At 45.5% G+C, this 18422-nt stretch overlaps 1 protein-coding gene across 1 annotated transcript in view; it reads left to right on the top strand.

The window, feature by feature from the left end:
- Positions 1 to 18422, top strand: part of LOC126278678 (headcase protein-like) — a 692507-nt gene that overhangs the window by 205048 nt on the left and 469037 nt on the right. The window contains exon 2 of the mRNA XM_049978925.1: positions 3820 to 3916. Coding sequence (XP_049834882.1) covers positions 3820 to 3916 — 97 coding nt within the window. The remainder of the gene's footprint in view (positions 1 to 3819; positions 3917 to 18422) is intronic.

An 18422-nucleotide genomic window follows, 5' to 3' on the forward strand; every position in this document is an offset into this window, starting at 1 on the left:
CTAGTTCTGCAACGTTCGCAGGAGAGCTTCTGCAAAGTTTGGAAGGTAGGAGACGAGGTACTGGCAGAAGTAAAGGTGTGAGGACGGGGCGTGAGTCGTGCTTGGGTAGCTCAGTTGGTAGAGCACTTGCCCGCGGAAGGTCCCGTGTTCGAGTGTCGGCCCGGCACACAGTTTTAATGTGCAGGAAGTTTCATATCAGCGCGCACACTTCGCTGCAGAATGAAAATCTCATTCTGGAAACATCCCCCAGGCTGTGGCTAAGCCATGTCTCCGCAATATCCTTTCTTTCGGGAGTGGTAGTTCTGCAAGTTTCGCAGGAGAGTTTCTGTAAAGTTTGGAAGGTAGGAGACGAGGTACTGGCAGTAGTTAATCTGTGAGGACGGGGCGTGAGTCGTGCTTGGATTGCTCAGTTGGTAAGAGCACTTGCCCGCGAAGGGCAAAGGTCCCGAGTTCTGTAAAGTTTGGAAGGTAGGAGACGAGGTACTGGCAGAAGTAAAGTTGTGAGGACGGGGCGTGAGTCGTGCTTGGGTAGCTTAGTTGGTGGAGCACTTGCCCGAGAAAGGCAAAGGTCCCGAGTTCGAGTCTCGGCCCGGCGCACAGTTTTAATCTGCCAGGAAGTTTCATATCAGCGCACACTCCGCTGCAGAGTGAAAATCTCATTCTGTCCGACCTCTCGCGTGCCGGCCGGCGGCAACACAGCTGTAACTCCTGTAGTGTGGGAAAGTGCGGACAGTCGCATTCGAAGTGATCGACGGATCACAAACACCTCGCAATCCATGGAGTGGCGCCATACCAGCTCTCCTCCGAAAGAAAAAGCTGAAAGCCGCATCCCCAGCCTGTAAAATCATTGCGACGACTTTCTGAGAGGCTAAAGGGGTTATTCTGTTTGATGACCTCCCTCATGATGAAGTATATCGTGCTAGCCTCAGGGAAGTGAGGAAATCGCTTCAGCATGGTCGTCACGTCAAAGATGCAAATGGGACTTCTCCGTGACAACTCAAGACCTCACATGAATCTGCGCACCCGAGAGGAGCTCACAAAACTTCATTGGTCAGTTTTTCTTTATCCACTGTACATCCCGGATCTCGCACCGTCCCACGCCCATCTGTTTGGCGCTATGATGGCAGCACTCCGCGAATAGCAGTACATGAATGATGGTGACGTTTTTGATGCAGGAAGGCGTTGGCTCCGACGTCGACGAGTAGAGTGGTACCATGCTTGCATACTGTAACTCCCAGTAACGTGGCGTAAGGCGGCCGCATTGAACGGAGGTTATGTTGAACAATGGGGTTTTGTAGCCAAAAGAGTGGGGAAGAATATGGTGTGTGGAGTCCCGAATAAAAACAAACTGCTTTTAGAAAAAAATGTGTTGCGTTACTTATTAAACGCCCTTTGTGATTGCACGTTCGTCTAATCCGCAGATAATGTATTCATTTCCTGGCGCGTTTTGACCAGCGGCCATCTTCAAACGGACTTGAACTATATTAAGTACAATGTCAGTGTTGTAGTTACAAACGTGACTTTTATGACTGCGATTTGTAGAAAATGGTTCAAATGGCTCTGAGCACTATGGGACTTAACGTCTGAGGAGGTCATCACTCCCCTAGAACAGTACTTAAACCTGTCTAACCTAAGGACATCACACAACACCCAATTATCACAAGGCAGAGAAAATCCCTGACGCCGCCGGGAATCGAACCCGGGCGCGGGAAGCGAGAACGCTCCCGCACGACCACGAGCTGCGGACAGTACCTGACAAGGGCTGTATAATGTGGTCAGACGAGTCAGCCTTGCCTCTTTAACAAACGGTGCAAGGCCTCGAGTACGCATAACTCACAATGTGTGGAGGGCGTAGTTCACGCCGGAAGTGGTTATTTGATGTTAACGGGGTGTTTTCCATATCGTGATTTGGCCCGTTCATTTAGGTTACTTTGCACAAAAACCAGGATCTGCACAGATACGCTCCTGGTTTGACAAAAACCAGGCGACCTATCGGTCTTCAACTTTTTCGCTAAATCATCCAATCTCAATCTCAAAGTTCAAATGGTTCAAATGGCTATGAGCACTATGGGACTTAACAGCTATGGTCATCAGTCCCCTAGAACTTAGAACTACTTAAACCTAACTAACCTAAGGACATTACACACATCCATGCCCGAGGCAGGATTCGAACCTGCGACCGTAGCAGTCGCACGGTTCCGGACTGCGCGCCTAGAACCGCGAGACCACCGCGGCCGGCAATCTCAGAGTCATTAGGAACAACAGGTGATATGTAGCAGTCAACATCCTCTCATTTCGGTTGCCCTAAAGCTTTAATATGGCACACCCGAAGTAACTTGTAGACAACTACTCGCCGAATATTGCTGAAAAAGAAGCTCTTGAGCGATATAATTTTTCATTGTCAGGTCTGAAGATGACCGGTGATAATCGTAATCTTTCTGCTGTAAACAGGTAAAAATGATGGTGGCTGCCAGTAAAACTGTTAAAAAATAAAGTCCGTCTTTGATATCAGGAATTCGGTTTGAGTACCTCAGCGTCATTGGGATTTATGCGCGTCGAATAAGCAAGCGGACTAGTAACGGTGAAAGCTTTGTAGTACAGTAAGTAATAAATGGCTGGCATTTTACAAGCGAAATATGTTCAGTTTGTCAAAAATTAAATGCGAATGACGGAATTTTCAAGAAAAGTGCATGAAATCATGGTGAGTGTAAGAATAGCAAACATTTTGACATATTCTGGTTCAAAAGCGTAACTCATGAGCAGTATATTCTGTATTTTTGATCCCAAGAATATGTGCAAGGTGATTTTCTTCGTTGAGTCTCATGAGTATTACGGGATACATGAGGAAGCATTACATCTGTATACAGCAAAAGAGGGAATACCGTGCAAACTAGCTACCATTCATTCTCATATAAATTTATCGAGTCATGTGTCTATAAATGCCTGTTGAAAATACCTCCACATAACATAGGACTGGGCAATTTGAATTTGCTCACAAAATGAAACTAATTGTTTCTGTCTTTATTCCGGTAACTTATTTCGCGTCATGAAAAACGCTGGCAGCTATCAGTGATCGTTTTGCTTTGCTTCTAGAGAATCGTGCAGTGTTGATGAGGAACTGCATAGACATTCTCTGAAACAGTTGGTTCGCTTGTTCGTGAATATTTGTCACGGACTCTGTAATCATTAATACTTATTATAGATTAACAATTAGCATAGCCAAATACTGTCATTTCTCCTATGCTTCGATTTCATGTACATATTTTATATATAAATATAATGAAGAGGCCATAAATCACCAACCTTAAATGTTACTGGTTGTCTCTGTATATCACGAACCGCATTTCGGTTACTGACAGCGTAATAACGCCTTGGCAAAAGTAGTTCTCCACATTCCAGCTGCACCTCCAAATAAGATCAGGTATATTGTCTTGGAATAATAATCCTACTGCATATTTTGTATGGCCGGTAATAAGAGCTATAACGATGTTTGTGAAATGTTAAGATCAGTTATATTTGTAATGAAATTAATCAGTTCTCATTAACTACAGTATGTTAAGTGCTCATGTAATTCTGAATTGGTATCCAGAGAGTGCCATTTATATTTGCTAAATTATTGGATATATGCGGGTAATCAAAGTGTCACGGGAAAGTCCAGAAACTTAATAATACGTTTGTTTATCGTTGTGGCTATATCGTTATGCGATTATCGCTCTTACAGCGTAGTCCGTTACGAAGTGAAAGCACTTCCCGTTTACGTAACAGTGTTTACGTACTTGACTGTCCCCAGTTAACAAATTGTTCATGTTGTTTTTGCAGGGCGGGTGCCGGCGGCAATGGCATCTTCTCCAGGCGTCAAGATTTTAGCTCCTTCAACTCACTGCCACGCCACAAACTCAACTCCTACCACATCAAGGTAAGTGCAGAAAAGGGCCCTCCTGTCACCTGTAGCGCTTCCAGGAATTATCGTATCAGATGCACGAGTTTGTCTGCGAGCGACAAGTATTCAGTTAACGTAGCCGAATGGACGTAACATGTGAGTCAAGAGTACTGAACAGACATCAAAATTGTTGCACTAAGTGAAATGCTACACATTCATAACGTTCTGATTAGCTCCTGTTTAATAACGTCTTCACACCGCCTATGCAGCTATAGTAAACTGTCATTGCTGACTTAGTGAACCACGGTGCTTACGATATCTGCGACATATTTTAATGAAGAGTTGTGTTCGGTACTTTAAATCTGTCTGTGATAAAGAAAATGCTACGTTACAATTGTGAAGGGAAGTTATCCGTTTGTAGACTTTTCCAGTTTCCTGTGGTACGTTTCGTCCTGTGATGACGTGTGCAATATTTGTCACGAAATCCCCAATTTCCTCTCCTTGGTAAGCAGAGGTTCTAAATAGATTTTTTGATGAATGCGAAAAAGATGTGTCTTGCATTCACAAACAAATCATACAACTGGAAAGGAATCCCTGGAATTCTTTTATTTAAATTTAATACAGTTTCATTTTCAACGAATATGATGCTTGCATTCACCATTTTATCTATTGAAAAACGCGTAGTTTACGGTGGAGAATGAGGTTAACTACCAAACTAGGACGCAGCTTATCTTGAAGTCAGTGTGTGCTGCATTAGCGGAACACACACCTCGCGATCTTCTGAAACATATTGCTGTTAAACATTTCAGAGTCTAGTTGCAGATTGCCTTTGGAGATAGAACCACAACATAACACTTCACGATGTTTCATCTTCATTCTGTCACCCTTACCTATGTTTTATTTACTTATTCCTCCCCATGGCAGTTTCGCATCAAACACAGTTTTAATTCTGCAGAGGTCAAATTAATGACTTATCAAAAATAATTATATCTCAGAAGCCGTAGTTACTACTTTGTAATCACCTTTATTTGTGGTGATCCGTCCGTCGGATGGGAATATGAAACAAGGCGGTCCCCTTGGAGCGCGCGCGTACACCCCCCCCCCCTCCACACACAAACAAACAAACAAACAAACAAACACTCACTCCTTACAGTAACCTATGCGAAACTATCACACTTACAAAGGGCGCAAACGGCCAAAGGGGCGTCAATTAGGACATATTTACACTAGGTCGTGAGACATACTAATTTGTTATCTGTCGGCAAAGAATAACTGCATTCAGTACAAATACTACTGTCAGTCGATGACTATTTTTTACCCAGCCTGGTTTGGAGAATTGTTGCTAGAAGCAGTTTTTATTTGAAGGAACCATATTGGGCAAGGGTGTTTTCCTGTGAGCGCCATATTTTACGACCAAAGAATTCGACAGTATTTTTTCCGGCATACGATATCACATATTCCGCTCTTGTGTGTATAATACGCTCTTGTTTTCCTAGTGCGGTGAGTGGAATGACGCAAGGCCGTGGATATAAGGAGGGGGACCATGGGTCACGGAGCTGCGCAGTTGGACGGCTGTACGCTGGAAAAAACCGCGGAACTGGTTTCAGTAGCGGTACGATACACCACGTTACACGTCGGTTAATACTACGCTCTGCAGTGTTTGCTGCAGCTCACCCGGAACCGCTCACATTTCTCTCTGCTCAGGCTCCGATTGTCGTCCACCGCCTCAGTGTTTAGGAAAAGGGGAAAAACAAAGCGTAAGTGGGCGCGCTCGCAGGAAAGATACATTTTCGCACGAAAGTTCCTTACCAGCAGGAATCGATACTAGTAACCGCTGTAATTCCCCTGTACCTCGATCCGTCGTTACTGTCAAGCTTTTTTTATTTTTTTATTTTTTCCCTTCTAAATAGTGTTAACGGTGGGGTGCAGTTTCCATACTGCAGTGAGTTGTGTTTCCATATTCGAGGGAGTTAAGCTGGCTGCTGTGGAACACGTTTTGGTCTTTTCAGCCAAGTGTCCTAGTAGGTTGGAAGTGGGGCTTAGAGACCCCTAATTAAGAATATTGGAGGGGATTTCGAATTTCGACATTTGCCTGATGAGCGAGGGAAACAGGGATACACGACTATTTTTAATTTATTTCTGGGTAATTTTTGACCACTACGAGACAAAAAAAATTGTGTGTGTGTGTGTGTGTGTGTGTGTGTGTGTGTGTGTGTGTGTGTGTACACGTGCCACAGTCTCGGATGAGATCTGTATTTAGTTTCCTCGAAACTGGCGATTTGTTATAACTTTTTGTCCTGTACGGGTGACCGCTGTTTAAATATTGTACCAGCAGCTTGCTGGCTTCTGATTTCTTCCTCATGGCTGTTACTTATAGCACCACTTCACCTAGTAGCTTTGCTAGTAGTCTGCAGCAAACTGTTGCGCTCCAATCACAGCTCGCTCTTGAAAGCACCAAGCGCGCGTGCCTGCGAATGAAAAGTGACGTTTTGAAGGCCATGTATTTCATTTGACGTCTGCAATTTTTCAGCATTGATGTAAGGAAACTACAGAAAAGCTGATTCTGGATGACCGTACGAAGATTTGAACTCCATTCCTCCCGAAAGCGAGTCCAGTGCCTTGTGTGCTAACTCGCTGTGTGTTATGGGAGTATCTATTAGAAGTAAGTGACCGATTTCCTTACTCATTTCTTGTATCCGCCCTTATGTTCCCTCCAATTTCGTTAAATAAAAACTTACTGTCTCCTGAACAGTGAGTGATATTTCTTGCTTTCTGGGAAAATCACAGAAAACGAGATTGCGGGGCCTGCAATACATGTAAAATGTAAAAAAATACCCGGGAACAAGCCGAAAAAATCTAGTATACGTATTGTAAAATGTGTGTCTCCCATATCGTTACTGCATTTCTTGATTAAATTGTAATGATTGAATATCAACCTATGTCTTAACCGAAGGTTACTACTTCACATTAATGCGATGGTACTTTACCCAGAGTTAAGTTGTTCAAGTCTTGGTGGTGAAAGGAAGTTTCAGCACAATTGTTTGATCAGCGATTCAAGAAGTGCGTCATAGTTCTCGACTAAAGCCATAATCTTTCTGCAGTATCTCATACGAGTTTGGATACAGCTCGCGTAGTGGCCGCATGGTTTGAGGCGCCATGTCACGGGTTGCATGGCCGCTCCCGCCTGATGTTGGAGTCGTCTCTCGGGCATGGGTGTGTCTAGGATCGATGATCTACCTGTTTGGTTCCGTAGTAATTCACACACATATGAACATTTTAGTCTTTGGATAGTGTTATATGGCTAATGTTGATGTGTCCTTCGGATGGAGTGCACGCGTATTCAACCACTTGCCAATGTATATTACATCCCTTGTAGGTAATGCCATTGAATTTAGAACTGAATTAAAGAGATTGCTGTGGACAAGCCCTTTTACTCTGCTGAACAGAAACGTCACAGAAACGCTTAAAATTAATGATTGTTACGGAGACCTTAATTCTTTGCAGAGCAAACAATGAATGGGTCAGTGTACCTGGTCATGTTGGAGCAGTACCCACAGATACAAGACTTGCAACCCAGCATCATTTTTCAACCAGATGGACCCCTGCTGCATTGGTCAACGGCTGTTCGCAAGTTTCTGGATAGGAATTTTCCCAATTGTTGGATCGGGCGCGGAGGACACATTGCCTGGCCACCACGTCCACCTTACGTTACGCCGCTTGATTTCTTTATGCGGGGATTCGTGAAGGACCAAAATGAACAATATTCCTACGTTGCGACATCGTATCACTGATGCGATTGCAACAATAACAGAGGAAATGTTACAAAGAACTTGGCGTGAAATAGAATTTAGACTCGATATTCTTCGTGCCACAAATGGTTCACATGTAGAGGTGTATTGATAGTAAATAAATTCTTTGAGATTCTCTACAATGAGGTGCATTTTTCATTGTCATATCTACTGTTTTTTTTTCCTGGGTCTTTGAAATCAGGGAGGTTTGAGTGGGACACCCTGTGTTGTGCATTAAGACGACGGGCGTACAATAAGTAATGCAACACTTTTTCTGAAAGCAGGTTGGTTTTATTCATAATTCCAATACACTGTATTATTCCCCATTCTTTTGGCTACAAATTGCTTTATTTCAACATAATGTTCGTTGAATGCCACGGTCTTTTGCCACCTTACTAGGAGGGTCAGTGTGCCTGCATGGTACCACACTAATGGTCGACGTCAGAGCCAACGTGTTGCTGAATCGACAATCTCCCCATCAACCATGCACTGCTTCCCGTGGAGTGCTTCTTTTATTGCGGCAGATGGCCCTTCATTGCTCTTTATGGTCTTCTTTTATGCGGCATGGAACCCAGCAGACACACACCATTGAGTACCCAACTGGTTGGCGAGTGTGTCACCACTGCCAACAGAGATGTCCAGTTGTGCAACCAGGTGTTTGATTGTGATCTGTTGATCAACTCGATTGAGTGTGTCCGCACGTTCCAACTTCCAGCATTGCAAGAGTCACAGCTGTGTGCGGCCAGGCGGCACGGACAAGTTTGTACACATCCAAGTCTCCATAGACATTTTGCAAGGTCATATGAAGATTTGCGATGCTGCTGTTTTCCACAAAAAGAAACTCGGAGCTGTCTGCTTGGAACGTATCTCCGTTACAGACGCCGTTGTGAAGGTTAAGTATAGCGCCGTCCGCCCCTGGTAGCTGAGTGGTCAGCGCGACAGAATGTAATCCTAACGGCCCGGTTTCGATTCCCGGTTGGGTCGGAGATTTTCTCCGGTCAGAGACTGGGTGTTGTGTTGTCCTAATCATCATCATTTCATCCCCATCGACGCGCAAGTCTCCGAAGTGGCGTCAAATCGAAAGACTTGCACCAGGCGAACGGTCTACCTGACGGGAAGCCCTCGTCACACGACATTATTATAGTATAGCGCCGCCACCTATCACCGCCGTGCTGGATCCCAACGGCCTCGTATCACTAGCAGTCGAGATGACAGGCATCTTATCCGCATGGCTGTAACGGATCGTGCAACCACGTCACGATCCCTGTGTCAGCAGATGGGGACGTTTGCAAGACAACAATCATCTGCAGTAACAGTTCGACGACGTTTGCAGCAGTATTGACTATCAGCTCGGAGACCATGGCTGCGGTTACCCTTGACGCTGCATCACCGACAAGAGCGCCTGAGATGGAGTACTCAGCGACGAACCTGGGTGCACGAATGCCAAAACGTCATTTTTTCGGATGAATCCAGGTTCTGTTTACAGCATCGTGATGGTCGCATCCGTGTTTGGTGACATCGCGGTGAACGCACATTGGAAGTGTGTATTCGTCATCGCCATACTGGCGTATCACCCAGCGTGATGGTATGGGGTGCCATTGGTCACACGTCTCGGTCATCTCGTGTTCGCATTGACGGTACTTTGAACAGTGGACGTTACATTTCAGATGTGTTACGACCCGTGGCTCTAACCTTCATTCGATCTCTGCGAAACCCTACATTTTAGCAGGTTAATGCACAACCGCATGTTGCAGGTCCTGTACGGGCCTTTCTGGATACAGAAAATGTTTCAGATCTCTCACCAATTGAAAACGTCTGGTCTATGGTGGCCGAGCAACTGGCTCGTCACAATATGCCAGTCACTACTCTTGATGAACTGTGGTATCGTGTTGAAGCTGCATGGGCAACTGTACCTGTACACGCCATCCAAGCTCTGTTTGACTCAATGCCCAGGCGTATTAAGGCCGTTGTTACGGCCAGAGGTGGTTGTTCTGGGTACTGATTTCTCAGGATCTATGCATCCAAATCGCGTGAAATTGTAATCACATGTCAGTCGTAGTATAATATATTTGTCCAATGAATACCCGTTTATCATCTGTATTTCTTCTCCGGTGTAGCAGCTTTAATGGCCAGTAGTGTAGATGGATACGTAGATGTAGATATCTAAGCTTGTGTTCCATCTGCAGTTTAATCTCTCATGCAAATGTGGAAGCCAGTTGATAAAGTAGTACTATGAAATTATAGTTGATAATTTCAATTTATAAAGAAATCGATGTCTAGGAATTTGGTGAATGATGTTTGCAGAAGACGTTTTTCTGGTGTAAGAATGCCAGAGGCGCCAGATCCTGTGAAAGGCGTTGCCACTGAAGCCACGTGTCGGCGTCACGTGGTGGATACGTGCCCTGAAGATGCCATGAGCTGCTCCGGTATTATTATTGACAACGTGCGCAGGAGAGCGTGAGAGATTGGGAAGCACGTAGACCGTCCGTGGATATTCGAATGTAGGCCCAGCTGCGCTGATCGTGAAACATCCAGCGTCCGAGTCGTCAGGAGGAAAGTAGCGTGTGCGAGTCGCATTTGGTAACATCAAGGTCTCCACCGAGCACAGGCGTGTACGTCTGCGCTCCCACTGTAGCTTTAGGGTGCCGGTATCATTGTGAAAACCAGTCGTGATAAAAAGAAAAGAACCTCAGTGCAATGCACCGTTAGGATAAATGACAGCGGGATAACCATTTTATAATTAGTCCTCGATAATAAGTTATTTACTGCAGTGCTGGGACTGAAAAAAGTGCCTTCATGTGTGTTGATAAACCTCGTTGGATTGTGACCGCGCACTTACGTACCGCAACATCATATTTCACGCAGATACATAGATCACTATATAGCTGTGTTTATTATCTCCGTAGTCAGAGCTTCGTCTCGGTAATATGTATAATTATTAGTAGTAGTAGTCTTCTAAGGGACTCGAAGCTCCCCTGGGGATCTCACATGTTTCCTCCAGATGCTCCTGTCTTGTGCTACCTCTTGCCAGTTATTTATTCCCAATCTTTCGCGTATGCAATCAAGTTCATTGCACCAAGTACTCCAGGGTCTCCCCCTTGGTCTTTTGTCATATGGTTTCTCACTCTATAGTCTTAACACAATTCTGTATTCTTTCATTATCATCAGATGTCCAGACCATTCAGTCTTCGAGAATTTATTATCTTTACTATAATTGGTTGTTGTGATACCTTAGGAGACGATAGCTTAGGAGATGATCGAGTGCGTCGCGTTTTATTTATTGATCCAAAGAGATACTTTGTGTGCACTAAAACACTTTTAACTGCATTTGGCGTGGTATGGTTTGATTCAACTAACGGTTATCATGATTCTCCACATAGAATTTAGCTACTAAATAAAGTTTCCATTTTTTGGTGGAATCGAAAGCGAAGCTCACGTACTCGAACCGTTTAGCGCCCTGGCATACAAGTCACTGAGGTGAACTACATGCGAACTAAACACGTGCATCGGTTGGACAACTGTTAGTCTGGTGTGTGTGAGTGTAGGTTTTCTGGTACGTTTCCACACCTATATAGGCAAATACCTTTTTGGTTCCCAACCAGCATCTCCAATACACAATACGTTGTTATACTTCCAAAATTACAAAACAAATATGTGCAGGATGCAATTAACAATATTACTAGACACATGGCGGCACTCATCGCTCCTCCATTAGAAAAACTGATGCCTATGGGGACAAAAAGGCATCCGAGCAAAGAATTAAAGGAGAAAATTTGCTAAATCGTGGATTGCAGATTGCCAATGATAGCTAAATCTTTTCCATACTGGCGGCACTCATACGTAGAAGGAGAGTAACTTAAGTTTGCTTTTACACGCAGGACCATCCTTCTAGAGCGGTTTAACGGTGCGTTGTTATGTTTCCCTTCGTCGTCTCAGTGGATTTAGCTACTCCCAAGATTGCAGTAACGATTTAAGGATTAACGTCAGATTTGTTATACAGCAGCAGGAATGCGCAATTTCCCAAAACACAATCCGTGTGGGAGACACGGATCCTTCAGAATCGGCAGAGGCGGTGCTTGCGCTCTGAAGGCGCGTCTGAATGCGCGCGCATTTAGTGGAGCGAAATAAGCGCCTTTGCGAGCCAGGGGCAGGCAAATGATACGCAGCTGTTATTGACGCACGGCGCCAGCGTGAAATCAGCGGCAAAGTTTTAATGGGATTTATGGGGCTGGCTGACGTCTTCGCGAGCGACGCACGGCCCTAGTAGGCTGTCAGCACGCGAATGCCAGCAGCCAGCGCGCTGCACGCACGGTCCGTCAGCTCGTTCACACTGCAGTTCTGTTGCAGTGCATGACGCCGCTGCTCGTGGCCGGGAAACTTGGCGAAATACACTGCTGGGCAAAGCAGCAACACCAGGAAAGATAGCAAATAATAAAATTTTACATACTGCGCCTATACATTTCGTTAATTTAGAGTAAACCGGAAAAAGATAAAAGGTAACGGGAAGTAGCAGAAATGAGAATAGCGAGAAACTTAACACCGAAACTGGTGGTCACGAAGTAGACGAAGTTAAGGAATTCTGCTAAGTTGGACGCATATTAACCCGTGATGAACGAAGCAAGGAGGACATAAAAACCAGACTAGCACAGGCAGAGAGAGAATTCCTCGCCAAGAGAAGCAGCCCTTAATTCGCGGAAAAAATTTCTGAGAATTAACGTTTGGAGGAGCACAGCATTGTATAGTAGTGAATCTTTGTCGAAAGAGAATCGAAGCATTTGAGATGTGGTGCTACGGAACAACGTTGAAAAATAGGTAGAGGGATACAAATAAGAAATGAGTAGGTTCTCTGCAGAATCGGCGAAGAAAGGACCATGTGGGAAACTGACAAGGAGGAGGAACAGTATGATGGGATATCTGTTAAGACATCAGGATACAACATCCACAGTAATAGCGGAAAGGTCGGGGAAGAAGGCCAGTGTTCACTCTGTCTGCTTGCCGGGGGGTCTCATCCGAGATGTGGAGGAGGCCCTACCGGCGGCGATAGAGAGCACTGGGTGCACCCGACTGCAAATTGTTGCTCATGTCGGCACCAATGACTCTTGCCGTCTGGGTTCAGAGGTCATCCTCAGTTCGTACAGGCGGTTGGCGGAGTTGGTGAAGGTGGAAAGCCTCGCTCGCGGGGTGGAATCAGAGCTAACTATTTGTAGTATCGTTCCGAGAACCGATCGCGGTCCTCTGGTTTGGAGCCGAGTGGAAGGCTTAAACCAGAGGCTCAGACGATTCTGCGGAGAGCTGGGGTGCAAATTTCTCGACCTCCGCTATCGGGTGGAGAAATGTAGGGTCCCCCTGAATAGGTCAGGCGTGCACTACACGCCGGAAGCGGCTACGAGGGTAGCGGAGTACGTGTGGAGTGCACATGGGGTTTTTTTAGGTTAGAGAATTCCCTCCCTAGGCCCGACAAGACGCCTCCTGAGACGCGGCAAGGCAGGAGTAGGCAAAATGCAGCAAGGAATAACAATATTAATGTGCTAATAGTAAACTGCAGAAGCGTCTATAGAAAGGTCCCAGAACTGCTCTCATTAATAAACGGTCACAACGCCCATATAGTACTAGGAACAGAAAGTTGGCTGAAACCAGACGTAAACAGTAATGAAATCCTAAACTCTGATTGGAATGTATACCGCAGAGATAGGCTGGACAGTGAAGGGGGAGGCGTGTTTATAGCGATAAGAAGTGCAATAGTATCGAAGGAAATTGACGGAGATTCGAATTGTGAAATGATTTGGGTGAAGGTCACGGTTAAAGCAGGCTCAGACATGGTAATTGGATGTCTCTATAGGCCCCCGGGCTCAGCAGCTGTTGTGGCTCAGCACCTGAAGAATAATTTGGAAAATATTTCGAGTAGATTTCCCCACCAAGTTATAGTTCTGGGTGGAGATTTTAATTTGCCGGATATAGACTGGGAGACTCAAACGTTCATAACGGGTGGCAGGGACAAAGAATCCAGTGAAATATTTTTAAGTGCTTTATCTGAAAACTACCTTGAGCAGTTAAACAGAAAACCGACTCGTGGCGATAATATATTAGACCTTCTGGTGACAAACAGACCCGAACTATTTGAATCAGTTAATGCAGAACAGGGAATCAGCGATCATAAAGCGGTTACTGCGTCGATGATTTCAGCCGTAAATAGAAATATTAAAAAAGGTAGGAAGATTTTTCTGTTTAGCAAAAGTGACAAAAAGCAGATTACAGAGTACCTGACGGCTCAACACAAAAGTTTTGTCTCAAGTGCAGATAGTGTTGAGGATCAGTGGACAAAGTTCAAAACCATGGTACAATATGCGTTAGATGAGTATGTGCCAAGCAAGATCGTAAGAGATGGAAAAGAGCCACCGTGGTACAACAACCGAGTTAGAAAACTGCTGCGGAAGCAAAGGGAACTTCACAGCAAACATAAACATAGCCAAAGCCTTGCAGACAAACAAAAATTACGCGAAGCGAAATGTAGTGTGAGGAGGGCTATGCGAGAGGCTTTCAATGAATTCGAAAGTAACGTTCTATGTACTGACTTGGCAGAAAATCCTAAGAAATTTTGGTCCTATGTCAAAGCGGTAGGTGGATCAAAACAAAATGTCCAGACACTCTGTGACCAAAATGGTACTGAAACAGAGGATGACAGACTAAAGGCCGAATTACTAAATGTCTTCTTCCAAAGCTGTTTCACAGAGGAAGACTGCACTGTGCTTCCTTCTCTAGATTGTCGCACAGTTGACAAAATGGTAGATATCGAAGTAGACGACAGAGGGATAGAGAAACAATTAAAATCGCTCAAAAGAGGAAAGGCCGCTGGTCCTGATGGGATACCAGTTCGATTTTACACAGAGTACGCGAAGGAACTTGCCCCCCTTCTTGCAGCGGTGTACCGTAGGTCTCTAGAAGAGCGAAGCGTTCCAAAGGATTGGAAAAGGGCACAGGTCATCCCCGTTCTCAAGAAGGGACGTCGAACAGATGTGCAGAACTATAGACCTATATCTCTAACGTCGATCAGTTGTAGAATTTTGGAACACGTATTATGTTCGAGTATAATGTCTTTTCTGGAGACTAGAAATCTACTCTGTAGGAATCAGCATGGGTTTCGAAAAAGACGATCGTGTGAAACCCAGCTCGCGCTATTCGTCCACGAGACTCAGAGGGCCTTAGACACGGGTTCACAGGTAGATGCCGTGTTTCTTGACTTCCGCAAGGCGTTTGACACAGTTCCCCATAGTCGTTTAATGAACAAAGTAAGAGCGTACGGACTATCAGATCAATTGTGTGATTGGATTGAGGAGTTCCTAGATAACAGAACGCAGCACGTCATTCTCAATGGAGAGAAGTCTTCCGAAGTAAGAGTGATTTCAGGTGTGCCTCAGGGGAGTGTCATAGGACCGTTGCTATTCACAATATACATAAATGACCTGGTGGATGACATCGGAAGTTCACTGAGGCTTTTTGCAGATGATGCTGTGGTGTATCGAGAGGTTGCAACAATGGAAAATTGTACTGAAATGCAGGAGGATCTGCAGCGAATTGACGCATGGTGCACGGAATGGCAATTGAATCTCAATGTAGCGAAGTGTAATGTGATGCGAATACATAGAAATATAGGTCCCTTATCATTTAGCTACAAAATAGCAGGTCAGCAACTGGAAGCAGTTAATTCCATAAATTATCTGGGAGTACGCATTAGGAGTGATTTAAAATGGAATGATCATATAAAGTTGATCGTCGGTAAAGCAGATGCCAGACTGAGATTCATTGGAAGAATCCTAAGGAAATGCAATCCGACAACAAAGGAAGTAGGTTACAGTACGCTTGTTCGCCCAATGCTTGAATACTGCTCAGCAGTGTGGGATCCGCACCAGGTAGGGTTGATAGAAGAGATAGAGAAGATCCAACGGAGAGCAGCGCGCTTCGTTACAGGATCATTTAGTAATTGCGAAAGCGTTACGGAGATGATAGATAAACTCCAGTGGAAGACTCTGCAGGAGAGACGCTCAGTAGCTCGGTACGGGCTTTTGTTGAAGTTTCGAGAACATACCTTCACCGAAGAGTCAAGCAGTATATTGCTCCCTCCTACGTATATCTCGCGAAGAGACCATGAGGATAAAATCAGAGAGATTAGAGCCCACACAGAAGCATACCGACAATCCTTCTTTCCACGTACAATACGAGACTGGAATAGAAGGGAGAACCGATAGAGGTACTCAGGGTACCCTCCGCCACACACCGTCGGGTGGCTTGCGGAGTACGGATGTGGATGTAGATGTAGATGTACTAGAGGGAGCTGTAAAGGGTAAGACGTTTAGAGGCAGACGGAGATTGGAATACTTCCAACAATTTGACTGAAGACGTAGGATGCATGTGCTACTTGGATAGAGGGGAATTCGTGACGGGCCGCATCAAACCAGTCAGAAGCCTGATGACGCAGAACAATAGTAATAAAAAAGTAAAAGTTATTTGGGCCGTTTACGGAATGCAAAGCCGGCCGGGGTGGCCGAGCGGTTTTAGGCGCTTCAGTCCGGAACCGCGCGACTGCCACGGTCGCAGGTTCGAATCCTGCCTCGGGTATGGATGTGTGTGATGTCCTTAGGTTAGTTAGGTTTAAGTAGTTCTAAGTTCTAGGGGACTGATGACCTCAGAAGTTAAGTCCCATAGTGCTCAGAGCCAATTTTGAACGGGATGCAAAAGTTAGGACACAGAGCTGCCACTTCTGGCAGGAAGATTCCGGCTAATCCTGTTCGGATTGGATAACAGACACTTGTACGTTTCAGCTCTGTGCCAAAGTAAATCAGTTGTAGTGGCTGGCGCGTGCAGCAAACTTGTACGTTTCAGCGCTGTGCCAAAGTAAATCAGTTGTAGTGGCTGGCGCGTGCAGCATGCCAATCGGTCGACAACCCATGACCAGATGTTTTCAGGGAGTTTGAGATCTGGAGATGATGCTGGTCGAGGCAACACTCGTACGCTCCATGTATCGTGGTACTTATCTTTGAAACCTGATGTCGCGGAGGCGAGGGGCACAGACACCTGCCTCAACACGGCAGCTGGCCAAATTACCGGCTGCGCGAATCTGTGGTGATCGTGTTGTATACCCAATGGCATCCCATACCTCATGTTAGGCCCTGAGCTTGTATGACGATGAGGACGCAATCTGGTAACGTTTGTCCTTCTCGGAACCTCCGTACAAGGATTCTCGCATTGTGATGATGTACGCAGAACAGGAACGTCTGAAACCACGACGTGTTATTATTCCTCCGTCCAGTGTTGTCATGGGGCGCATGTGCCTCTTATGCCGTCTCAAGGTAACGATGGTCGCCTTGCTGATAGTCTGTTGTTTTCAATACGTCGATGCACTGCTCGTGTGGTTACTTGTCTTGCTGCACAGGCAGGCCCATTTCCTGATTCATTATACGTGACGGGTCTGTACTATTCCTTCGAGGCCGAATGAATAATACGGGCCGCGCGGAATTAGCCGAGCGGTTTGAGGCGCTGCAGTCACGGACCGTGCGGCTGGTCCCGGAGGAGGTTCGAGTCCTCCGTCGGGCATGGGTGTGTGGTTTTGTGCTTAGGCTAATTTAGGTTAGGTAGTGTGTAAGATTAGCGACTGATGACCTTAGTAGTTAAGTCCCATAAGATTTTTTTTTTAAATAACACGTCTATCATCTTGGGCATTAGTCGTATAGGTCCATAGAGATATACTCGCAATGCTGTCGTGGAATTCCGAACAGTGCGATCAGAAGACCGTGACATCATAACCTGCAGTCTCGATAGGCGACGAAGCGGCCATTGTCGAATTCCGACACATTTCGGAAGCCTTTTCGCATTCTCACACGGGACATGTCAAGATCGTCTCACAAAGAAACAACATTCAAATACCATTTCTGAATGAGGAACCCGCTGCGTTCAAATTTTCAAATGTGTGTGAAATCTTATGGGACTTAACTGCTAAGGTCATCAGTCTCTAAGCTTGCACACTACTTACCCTAAATTATCCTAAGGACAAACACACACCCATGCCCGAGGGAGGACTCGAACCTCCGCCGCGATCAGCCGCACAGTCCATGACTGCAGCGCCTGAGACCGCTCGGCTAATCCTGCACGGCAAACCAGCTGCGTAAGCTGTCGTTATGGACCTATTGTAGATTGTGATAACCCTCCCAGCTTTGTACGGTTGCGCAATGCCAATAATTATTATGTCCAAGGATGTAGTACACTTAGCCAGTTTGACGTCTGTTGGTTGCCGCTTTCATGGTCTTGCAATTTTGATGCCTATCTGTGTAACCAACGAAGAACTGCGGGTGTCATTGGTCAAGTGCTTTTGTTTATGTATTGATGTACCGATGTATTGTCACTAAATCCCATGTGTAGAATTAAACGCGCGTGTCGTGCCACACAGCTGTACTTCACTATCTAAAAACAGAATTTTATAATAATGCCTTCTGAGAGGCTATTGTCACGCCGTGACACAAACAAAGTAGCAAAGCGTCCGCCTTACAGTTCGATGGAAAAAAAAAAGAATTGACACAGATGTTACTGGTCAAAAATTGCTCTGAGCACTATGGGACTTACCATCTGAGGTCATTAGTCCCCTAGAACTTAGAATTACTTAAACCTAAGTAACCTAAGGGCATCACACACATCCATGCCCGAGGCAGGAATCCAACCTGCGACCGTAGCAGTCGCGCAGTTCCGGACTGAAGTGCCAAGAAGCG

Source organism: Schistocerca gregaria, chromosome 1 (assembly GCF_023897955.1).
Source record: "Schistocerca gregaria isolate iqSchGreg1 chromosome 1, iqSchGreg1.2, whole genome shotgun sequence".
NCBI lineage: Eukaryota > Metazoa > Arthropoda > Insecta > Orthoptera > Acrididae > Schistocerca > Schistocerca gregaria.